The 11,540-nt window shown below is 46.2% G+C and overlaps 1 protein-coding gene across 2 annotated transcripts in view; it reads right to left on the bottom strand.

Annotated features, from left to right (window-relative positions):
* Nucleotides 1-2,281: 2,281 nt before the first annotated feature.
* Nucleotides 2,282-11,540, bottom strand: part of LOC139413929 (nischarin) — a 36,215-nt gene continuing 26,956 nt past the window's right edge. Inside the window, exons 18-22 of one of the 2 annotated variants that reach the window (XM_071161792.1) lie at nt 7,671-7,821; nt 7,191-7,319; nt 4,529-4,690; nt 3,929-4,105; nt 2,282-3,856 (exon numbers count right to left, since the gene is read on the bottom strand). In XM_071161792.1, the coding sequence (XP_071017893.1) occupies nt 3,141-3,856; nt 3,929-4,105; nt 4,529-4,690; nt 7,191-7,319; nt 7,671-7,821 (1,335 nt within the window). In that variant the 3' untranslated portion in view covers nt 2,282-3,140. Of the gene's footprint in view, nt 4,106-4,528; nt 4,691-7,190; nt 7,320-7,670; nt 7,822-11,540 lie in introns of both variants that reach the window. The other variant, XM_071161791.1, reaches the window with a different exon arrangement.

Raw genomic sequence — 11,540 nt, 5'->3', positions numbered from 1 at the left:
ATGGCTGTGATAGGAGAAAACTCAGGATGGATCAACAACATTGTTATTACTCCACAATACGAACATAATTGACAGAGTGAAAAGAAGGAAGCCTGTACAGAATACAAAATATTCCAAAACATGAATCCTGTTTGCAACAAGGCACTAAAGTAATACTGCAACAAATGTGGCAAAGCAATTCACTTTTTATCCTGAATACAAAGTGTTGTATTGGATTTGTCCCAAACACAACACATTACTGAGTACCACTGCATCATGTTATGGGTATGCTTGTAATCGTTAAGGACTGGTAAGTTTTTCAGGATAAAAAATAAATGAAATGGAGCTAAGTACAGGCGAAATCCTACAGGAATCCTGGTTCAGTCTGCTTTCCATCAGACACTGGGAGATGAATTCACCTTTCAGCAGGACAATAATCTAAAACACAAGGCCAAATCTGCACTGGAGTTGCTTCACCGAGAAGACAGTGAATGTTCCTGAGAAGCCGAGATACTGTTTTGACTTAAATCTACTTGAAAATGTATGGCAAGACCTGAAAATGGTTGTCTAGCAATGATCAACAACCAATTTGAAAAGATTAAATGGGCAAATGTTGCACAATCCAGGTGTGGAAAGCTCTAGGAGATTTACCCAGAAAGACTCACAGATGTAATCGCTCCCAAAGGTGATTCTAACATGTATTAACTCGGGGGTGTGAATACTTATGTAAATTAGATATTTCTGTATTTCATATTTGATAACAATTCTAAAAACATTTTTTTTTTAGCTTTGTCATTATGGGGTATTGTGATGTCATTATGGGGTATTGTGATGTCATTATGGGGTATTGTGTGTAGATGGGTGAGAAATGTTTTATATTTAATACATTTGGAGTTCAGGCTGTAACACAACAAAATGTGAAATCAGTGAAGGGGTATGACTATGTAAGTGCCTTTTGAATGGTGTACGGTGCCAGACGCACTGGTTTGTGTCAAGAACTGCAACGCTGTGTATCAATAACGGTCCACCACCTAAAGGACATCCAACCAACTTGACAACTGTGGGAAGCATTGGAGTCAACATGGGTCATCATCCCTGTGTTACGCTTTCAATACCTTGTAGAGTCCATGACCCGACGAATTGAGGCTGTTCTGAGGGCAAAATGGGGTGCAACTCAATATTAGGACGGTGTTCCTAATGTTTTGTCTAAGTGTATAGGCGTTAAGGTGCCATGGCGGAGGAAAGAAAAAGACAAAGACAAACAAATGACCAGCAATAATAACACTTTCATATAAAAAAAAAAAAAGATTATTTTTGATAAATATAAAATAATATTTAAGATTGGTATCATTCCATAATAAATGTACTTCAGCGACTATGGGGTGGGGGCGAAGCTATGAGTTGGGGCGGAGCTATGGGTTGGGGGCGGAGCTATGTACAAAGATAAATAAATATCACACTTGTGTGGACTGTACAAATTCCCAGGATGCATTTGGATTATAAACGATAAGAAACATCACAGAACTTCCTTTGAGAGGAGGAGGAACAGGGGAGGAAGAGGGGAAGGAGGAGAAGAAGAGGAATCTTTGGGGGATTTGATTCCCTGTTTGTCCCTTGTGTCTTGTGTGGTTAGTCCATCCGTCAGCCTGTGAAGGCTGGTTATGGTAACGTAGTCCATCCGTCAGCCTGTGAAGGCGGGTTATAGTAACGTAGTCCATCCGTCAGCCTGTGAAGGCTGGTTATGGTAACGTAGTCCATCCACCAGCCTGTGAAGGCGGGTTAAGGTAACGTAGTCCATCCACCAGCCTGTGAAGGCTGGTTATAGTAACGTAGTCCATCCGTCAGCCTGTGAAGGCTGGTTATGGTAACGTAGTCCATCCGTCAGCCTGTGAACATTGGTTTGAAAGCCGCCATCTTTGAAGGGCTCAACAGTGCCACCATTCTACTCGTATATGTGTCTAAATATTTAGCTGTGTGATTCTAACTTTAATATCTCAAATATTTTTAATTGTGCTCCTAAATTACTTTGTGTGCGGCAACATTTTTCAACAGGTGCGCGCACATGCTCCTAGTAAAAAAAGGTCAGCGTAGAGCCATGCTTTAAAACCTCCTGGAAGAAGAACCAGTCAGGCAGCCAGTTAGTTCTACAGGCAGAAGAACCAGTCAGCCAACCAGCGACTTCTACAGGCAGAATAACCAGCCAGTCAGGCAGTTAGTTCTACATGCAGAAGAACCAGCCAGTTAGTTCTACATGCAGAATAACCAGCCAGTCAGTTATACAGGCAGAATAACCAGCCAGTCAGCCAGTTAGTTCTACAGGCAGAATAACCAGCCAGTTAGTTCTACAGGCAGAATAACTAGCCAGTTAGTTCTACAGGCAGAATAACCAGCCAGTCAGTTCTACAGGCAGAATAACCAGCTAGTCAGTTCTACAGGCAGAATAACCAGCTAGTCAGTTCTACAGGCAGAATAACCAGCCAGTCAGTTCTAAAGGCAGAATAACCAGCCAGTCGGCCAGTGAGTTCTACAGGCAGAATAACCAGCCAGTCGGCCAGTGAGTTCTACAGGCAGAATAACCAGCCAGTCGGCCAAGTTAGTTCTACAGGCAGAATAACCAGCCAGTCAGACCTACAGGCAGAATAACCAGCCAGTCAGCCAGTGAGTTCTACAGGCAATATAACCAGCCAGTCAGCCAGTGAGTTCTACAGGCAGAATAACCAGCCAGTCGGCCAGTTAGTTCTACAGGCAGAATAACCAGCCAGTCGGCCAGTGAGTTCTACAGGCAGAATAACCAGCCAGTCGGCCAGTTAGTTCTACAGGCAGAATAACCAGCCAGTCGGCCAGTTAGTTCTACAGGCAGAATAACCAGCCAGTCGGCCAGTTAGTTCTACAGGCAGAATAACCAGCCAGTCAGCCAGTCAGTTCTACAGGCAGAATAACCAGCCAGTGAGTTCTACAGGCAGAATAACCAGCCAGTCAGCCAGTGAGTTCTACAGGCAGAATAACCAGCCAGTCAGCCAGTGAGTTCTACAGGCAGAATAACCAGCCAGTCGGCCAGTTAGTTCTACAGGCAGAATAACCAGCCAGTCAGCCAGTTAGTTCTACAGGCAGAATAACCAGCCAGTCGGCCAGTGAGTTCTACAGGCAGAATAACCAGCCAGTCAGCCAGTGAGTTCTACAGGCAGCTCCCTACTACACAGCACTTCCCACTGTCTTGCTAACAGACATATCAGCCTCTCCCTGCTGTCTGCTCCAGGGACATAGATACACCACAGTACCTCGCTCTCTGTTCTGCCACATCTCCTCCCCTTCTCCCCTCCTCCTCCCACCTCCTCTTCTCCAAAGTGGTCCATGGTAAGCTGACAGAGGAGGTCTGGCCCAGGGACATCGTCGAAGACTAACGTCAGCGCCTGCGGGTACGTCTGGTAACCCATGAGGACTCTATCCAGGTCTCTTATTCGTCGAGCGTCGGTCAGTTGGTACTTGTCTCGGGGAGGGGGCTCCTTGGCAAAGTCTGGCAGCGGGTAGCTGATATAATCCTCATCCAACAGGAAAACGTCTGTGCTGGTTAGGATCAGAGTCTTAGGATGGAGGACAGGCCTGGGGGTGGAGGGAGCCTGGGGAGGCAGGCTCTGTTGGGGGATATGGGGCCTGGTGGAGGGGGCTGGGCCTGGAGCCTGGGGGTAGGGGTGAAGACGGGGTTGGCTAGCAGAGACCGGGCTCTGGGGGTGGAGGTGAGACTTTCTATCCCCCTGCAGACCCCCAGTGGAAGTCTGTCTGTCTGCAGCTGGGGCCTGGGAGAAACCTAGCCCCTGGGTCTGGGAGAAACCTAGCCCCTGGGTCTGGGAGAAACCTAGCCCCTGGGTCTGGGAGAAACCTAGCCCCTGGGTCTGGGAGAAACCTAGCCCCTGGGTCTGGGAGAAACCTAGCCCCTGGGTCTGGGAGAAACCTAGCCCCTGGGTCTGCACCTGGAAGACCAGTACGTAGAGCAGGATATTACAGCTGGATGCCCCAGAAGGACCTTTCCTCTCGGCTACGATAAAGGTCAGGTCTCCAATCTCTTCTTCGCTGGGGTAGATGAACTTTACCCTGCTGGAGTGGACCAGTTCATAGTTCCCCATCTTACCTGGGGGTAGACAACACAGTAGGACAAAAAGGACTCATTTAGATTGGTACGACAACACAGTAGGACAAAAGGACTCATTTAGATTGGTACGACAACACAGTAGGACAAAAGGACTCATTTAGTTTGGTACGTCAACACAGTAGGACAAAAGGACTCATTTAGTTTGGTACGTCAACACAGTAGGACAAAAAAGGACTCATTTAGTTTGGTACGTCAACACAGTAGGACAAAAAAGGACTCATTTAGTTTGGTACGACAACACAGTAGGACAAAAAGGACTCATTTAGTCTTAATCCCAAATAGAACCTCCTAGATTCTACCCATGTTATTGTGGAGATCTGTTTCTTAAACCTGGACAATCCACTCATCTCCACAAGGGTATTTTACTGATGAAAACGTACAGATGTAAAATGTTATGAATACCTGTAGATTTATTTCCAAACTGTGTGTAGAAGTCTTGTTCGGAGGGTTCAGGAGAGGGTAGTTTGTCCTGTAGAGAGAGGACCGTCATCAGCTGCTGCAGGAAGCGGTGTGTCCCGTAACTGTCCCTCGTCAGACAGCAGATGATGTGGTCCGCTGACGGCCCTGGAGACAAATAACACACAACACAGATTACAGCCGGCCCAGTCCCCGGCAGCCAGCCCAGTCCCCGGCCCAGTCCCCAGCAGCCAGCCCAGTCCCCGGCAGCCAGCCCAGTCCCCGGCCCAGTCCCCAGCAGCCAGCCCAGTCCCCGGCCCAGTCCACCAGCCAGCCCAGTCCCCGGCCCAGTCCCCGGCAGCCAGCCCAGTCCCCGGCCCAGTCCCCAGCAGCCAGCCCAGTCCCCGGCCCAGTCCCCAGCAGCCAGCCCAGTCCCCGGCCCAGTCCCCAGCAGCCAGCCCAGTCCCCGGCCCAGTCCCCGGCAGCCAGCCCAGTCCCCGGCTCAGTCCAGCAGCCAGCCCAGTCCCCAGCCCAGTCCAGCAGCCAGTCCAGTCCAGCAGCCAGCCCAGTCCATCAGCCAGCCCAGTCCCCAGCAGCCCAGTCCCCAGCAGCCCAGTCCCCGGCAGCCAGCCCAGTCAAGAAGCCAGCTCAGTCCCCAGCCCAGTCCCCGGCAGCCAACCCAGTCCCCAGCCCAGTCCCCGGCAGCCGGCCCAGCCACCAGCCCAGTCACCAGCCCAGTCCAGTCCAGCAGCCAGCCCAGCCACCAGCCCAGTCCCCGGCAGCCAGCCCAGTCCCGGCAGCCAGCCCAGTCCAGCCACCAGCCCAGTCACCAGCCCAGCCCCCAGCCCAGTCCAGTCCCAAGCCCAGTCCCCAGCCCAGCCACCAGTCCAGCAGCCAGCCAGTCCAGCAGCCAGCCAGTCCAGCAGCCAGCCAGTCCAGCTACCAGCCCAGTCCAGCAGCCAAGCCCAGTCCAGCAGCCAAGCCCAGTCCAGCAGCCAAGCCCAGTCCAGCAGCCAAGCCCAGTCCAGCAGCCAAGCCCAGTCCAGCAGCCAGCAGCCAGCCCAGTCCAGCAGCCAGCCAGCCCAGTCCAGCCACCAGCCCAGTCCAGCAGCCAGCCAGCCCAGCAGCCAGCCCAGACCAGCAGCCAGCCCAGACAACACAAGTAACATACTACACAGAACAAAAATATAAACACAACATGTAAAGTGTTGGTCCCATGTTTCCTGAACTGAAATAAAAGATCCCAGCAATGTTCCATACGCACAATAAGCTTATTTATCAAATGTTTGTTTACATCCTGGTTAGTGAACATTTCTCCTTTGCCAAGATAATCCAGGTCTGGCATATCAAGAAGTTGATTTAAACAGCATGATCATTACACAGGTGCGCCTTGTGCTGGGGGACAATAAAACACAACGCCACGGATGTCTCAAGTTGAGGGAGCGTGAAATTGTCATGCTGACTCCAGGAACGTCCACCAGAGCTGTTGCTAGAGAATTTAATGTTAATTTCTCTACCATAAGCCGCGTCCAACGTTGTTTTATAGAATTTGGCAGTACGTCCAACTGGCCTTGCAACCACAGACCACGTGTATGGCGCCGTGTGGGCGAGTGGTTTGCTGATGTCAACGTTGCTAACAGAGTGCCCCATGGTGGCGGTGGGCTTTTGATACGGGCAGGCATATGCTACGTACAACGAACACAATTGCATTTTATCAATGGCAATTTGAATGCACAGAGACGAGATCCCGAGGCCCATTATTGTGCCATTCATCCATTCAGCCATCATCTCATGTTTCAGCAGGATAATGCATCGCCCCATGTCGCAAGGATCTGTACATAATTCCTGGAAGCTGAAAATGTCCCAGTTCTTCCATGGCCTGCATACTCACCAGACATGTCACCCATTGATCATGTTTGGGATGCTCTGGATCGACAGCGTGTTCCAGTTCCCACCAATATCCAGCAACTTCGCACAGCCATTGAAGAGGAGTGGGGACAACATCCCACAGAACACAATCAACAGCCTGATTAACTCTGTGAGAAGGAGATGTGTCGCGCTGCATGAGACAAACGGTGGTCACACCAGATACTGACTGGTGTTCTGATCCACACTCCTTACCTTTTTGTTAAAGGTATCTGTGACCAACAGATGCATATCTGTATTCCCAGTCATGTGAAATCCATAGATTAGGGCCTAATGACTTTATTTAAATTGTCTGATTTCCTCATATGAACTGTAACTCAGTAAAATCTTTGAAGTTGTTGCATTGATATGTTTGTTCAGTATTTATTATCAGGTGAAATGATCTGGGATTGGGATTTCCATGAATTCTGGGATTGGGATTTCCATGAATTCTGGGATAGGGATTTCCATGAATTCTGGGATTGGGATTTCCATGAATTCTGGGATTGGGATTTCCATGAATTCTGGGATAGGGATTTCCATGAATTCTGGGATAGGGATTTCCATGAATTCTGGGATTGGGATTTCCATGAATTCTGGGATAGGGATTTCCATGAATTCTGGGATAGGGATTTCCATGAATTCTGGGATAGGGATTTCTATGAATTCAGACAACACGTCACAGTATGTTCAACTGTTTTTAACATCCTGATCCTAGTCCTCTCTGTGACACTGTGGTCATCCATTCATTCTCCCTACTCACCCATCACCCTGAAGTACTGGTCGAACAGGCCCACGTTGACAGAGTGGAGGTCGTGGAGGTCGATGGTGAAACAGTAAGACATGATCAGCTCTGGGTCCCGATGGTCACAGTGACTCCAGTCCCACAGTACTGAAGGATAAAGACAGCACTCATTACTACAGACCCACAGTACTGACGACAGCACTCATTACTACAGACCCACAGTACTGAAGACAGCACTCATTACTACAGACCCACAGTACTGAAGGATAAAGACAACACACATTACTACAATTTTAAGGTGTTTACATGACTAATGCCATACTCAGCCTACTACCATAATCAGTTATATTTAGAGTTACTGGTATGCATGTAAACATACTCACTCAGACAGACAGACTCTCCCTCAAACTCATGCAGCTCTTTTCAACTGTGATATTTTTCCTAATGTGTCTGGTCACTGAGCGTAGCTGCCGTGCAGTGTGTGTGTGTTTGTCTTACGTGATTGGTCATTGAGCGTGGAGGCGGAGTCATCCAGCAGGAAGTAGAGAGCTTTAGTAGAGAGCATGATACAGGAAGTGGCCTCGACGTCAGGTGACTTATAAAAAACTACAGATGACCACAGGATGTGATGCAGCTCTTCCTTCTCTTCCTGGTCAAAACACACACACGCCATCCCCTTTTAACACCTCATAGACATCACAGGCACACGCCATCCCCTTTAAACATCTCAGACATCACAGGCACACGCCATCCCTTTTAAACATCTCAGACATCACAGGTACACGCCATCCCCTTTAAACATCTGACATCACAGGCACACGCCATCCCCTTTAAACATCAGACATCACAGGCACACGCCATCCCCTTTAAACATCTCAGACATCTCAGACATCACAGACATCACAGGCACAAATCATCCTCTTTAATCATCACAGGCAGTAAGAAGTCCATTGTTGTTGATGAATGTGTGTCAAGGTTTCAGTTAGCTGGAAATGAACGGCTTTTGGCTGCAAACATTTTATGAAAAGCTGATTTTTTTTTTGTTGCCGACCAAATTGTCCAGGAGGAAAAAAAAGAACAAAAAAATCACATGGAAAAATAATGCTTTTTATTAAATGATGGAAATACCAGCCGATCCATTCCATCTTCAAAGGAACTTCCTACCTCCTCTGATTGGATAGATGTGTTACTGAAAAAGGAAAAATCCCTCCTTACCATTGCGAACCAATAAATGGACAAAAGCCTAATCCTAATTGAAATATCACAAAATTATTCAAATGAGTTAAAGTTCTAAAGGAGTATATCCAAACTATTATATTAATAACATGTTTGATGTCCTAAAGTTGCAGCTTTTAAAAAAAAAAAGGGGAATAAAATAATGATGAAAGTCACAGTGTATGGCTTGGCTATTCTCACATCACAGCTTTATCTTGAATGACAAATATTTCAGCCCACAAGAAGTGGAATTGTGCAAACACCACCACCAAGGTAAAAAAAAATAAATCTAATGAGAACTCAAAAGGAAGCGTACAGCTGAGGAAAGCGTATGAAAGAAACCTAGAGTTGACCTAGGCCCCCCTGTCACAGTATTCTACCAATGTACAACCGACCTTCAACGCATTTAGTAGCCTAATAGGAGGATGAGGCTCAAATGTGAATCATTTAAAAAAAGGGTAACTCCTCCATTTTCTTTTTAAACCTCATGTTCATGATCTCCAGCACAATACCAGTGTGTCAACATAGGTGGAAAATAGCACATTTCAAAGTTTTGTAGAAAAGAAAAAAAAAAAAACGTTAAAAAGTTCTACGCAATGACATCATCAAAAGGTAAGACATTTTAAAAACAGTGATTGTAAAACACTATGAAATTCGCAGAGACGTGGGGAGCAAGAAACTCGTTGCAGGTTTTGAAAGTCAATGTTTTTTTTTTAAACTTCAAAATCGTACCCTGTGATGTCACAGAGAAGCATTTTTAGGACATTTCTTCTCTTTTTAACCAGATCATAGAAATTGTTTTCCCATACAGTGCATTCTGAAAGTATTCAGACCCCTTAACTTTTTCCACATTTTGTTACGTTAAAGATGTATTCTAAAATGGATGCAATTGGGGTTTTTTCTCATCCTCAATCTACACAATACCCCATAATGTCATCACAATACCCCATAATGACATCACAATACCCCATAATGACATCACAATACCCCATAACGACATCACAATACCCCATAATGACATCACAATACCCCATAATGACATCATAATACCCCATAACGACATCACAATACCCCATAATGACATCACAATACCCCATAATGACATCACAATACCCCATAACGACATCACAATACCCCATAATGACAAAGCAAAAACAGTTTTTTATAAATTTTTCAAATGTACAAAAAATAAATTAAAATATTCTTTACACAGTACTTTGTTGAAACACCTTTGGCAGCGTTTACAGCCTTGAGTCTTCTTGGGTATGACACTACAAGCTCTGTACACCTGTATCTGTATTCCTCTCAAGCTCTGTCAGGTTGGATGGGGAGCGTCGCTGCACAGTTATTTTCAGGTCTCTCCAGAGATGTTCGATCGGATTCAAGTCTGGGCTCTGGTTGGGCCACTCAAGGACATTCAGAGACTTGTCCCAAAGCCACTCCTGCGTTGTCTTGGCTGTGTGCTCTGTGTCGTTGTCCTGATGGAAGGTGAACCTTCGTCCCAGTCTGAGGTCCTGAGCAGATTTTCATGAAGGATCTCTCTGTACTTTGCTCCGTTCATCTTTCCCTCGATCCTGACAAGTCTCCCAGTCCCTGCAGCTGAAAAACATCCCCACAGCATGATGCTGCCACTACCATGCTTCACCGTAGAGATAGTGCCAGGTTTCCTCCAGATGTGACGGTTAGCATTCAGGGCAAAGAGTTCAATCTTGGTTTCATTAGATTGAACTGCAGCACTCCACCAAGGCCTTACTAGTAGAGTGCTGCAGAGATGGTTGTCCTTCTGGAAAGTTCTTCCATCTCTACAGAGGATTCGTCGGGTTCTTGGTCACCTTCCTGACCAAGGCCCTGCTCCCCCGATTACTCAGTTTGGCCGAGCGGACAGCTCTTGAAGGACAGACCGTCTTGGTGGTTCCAAACTTCTTCCATTTAAGAATGATGGAGGCCACTGTGTTCTTGGGGTTCTTCAATGCTGCAGACATTTCTTGGTACCCTTCTCCAGATCTGTGCCTCGACACAATCCTGTCTCGGAGCTCTATGGACAACTCCTTCAACCTCATGGCTTGGTTTTTGCTCTTGGTTTTTGCTCTGACATGCACTGTCAACTGTGGGACCTTATATAGACAGGTGTGTGCCTTTCCAAATCATGTCCAATCAATTGAATTTACCACAGGTGTTTCTACAACTTGATTGGAATCCATCTCAAGGATGATCAATGGAAACAGGATGCACCTGACCTCATTTTAGTCTCATAACAAAAGGGTCTGAATACTTCTGGAAATAATCTATTTCTGTTTGTTATTTTTTATACATTTGCAAATTTTTTTTTTAAAAACTGTTTTTGCTTTGTCACTATGTGGGTGTTGTGTGTCGATTGATGAAGAAAATGTTTTAATTTAATCCATTTTAGAATAAGGCTGTAATGTAACAAAATGTGGAAAAAGTCAAGGGGTCTGAATACTGTCCGCATGCACTGTATACAGACACTGGTTTGGTGCTGAAGATAATGAGGTTGACAAGTGACAGAATTGCCCTTTAATAAATATCCAGTTCTGAGGTGATGATTTATACGACCAATCACAGTGCACAGCTCATACAAATAAGCCAATAGGAGAGATCGTTTTATACGACCAATCACACAGTCAGCGAGGCTCGTTAACAGTCACTCGCTCCAGATGCGCGGTTCGGCACATAGACACACCTCTTTCGTGCACAGCTCATACAAATAAGCCAATAGGAGAGATCGTTTCCAAATTAGATTATAAAAATACAATATTTTGAAGTTGTGTTTTATTACTTGTTCTTCTAGCCTGAATATTTAGTTTAAAAAAAACAAAATTATTTGTAGTAGGGATGAAGACACAACGGACAATGTTTTGCTTTTCAATAAAAGTATAAGAGCTTTACAGGCTAAATCCTTTTCTGTTAATATGATTGACCATAACTAATCTAAATGTGATTTGTGTCATTCTGAGCACCGTGGGTGGACACCGTAATAGGATATGCACCCAACGCATATGGGTCCGGTACGTCTATAAAACATCTGGTCAATTTAAATCTTACCAGTCACATTCTCCGGCAACCAATTTTTTGCGCCTGCATGTGTGTCTGTGTCTGTGTGTGTGTGTGTGTGTGTGTGTGTGTGTCTCTCCC

Source organism: Oncorhynchus clarkii, chromosome 7 (genome assembly GCF_045791955.1).
Source record: "Oncorhynchus clarkii lewisi isolate Uvic-CL-2024 chromosome 7, UVic_Ocla_1.0, whole genome shotgun sequence".
Taxonomy (NCBI): domain Eukaryota; kingdom Metazoa; phylum Chordata; class Actinopteri; order Salmoniformes; family Salmonidae; genus Oncorhynchus; species Oncorhynchus clarkii.
This window is presented reverse-complemented; position numbering and strand designations above follow the sequence as displayed.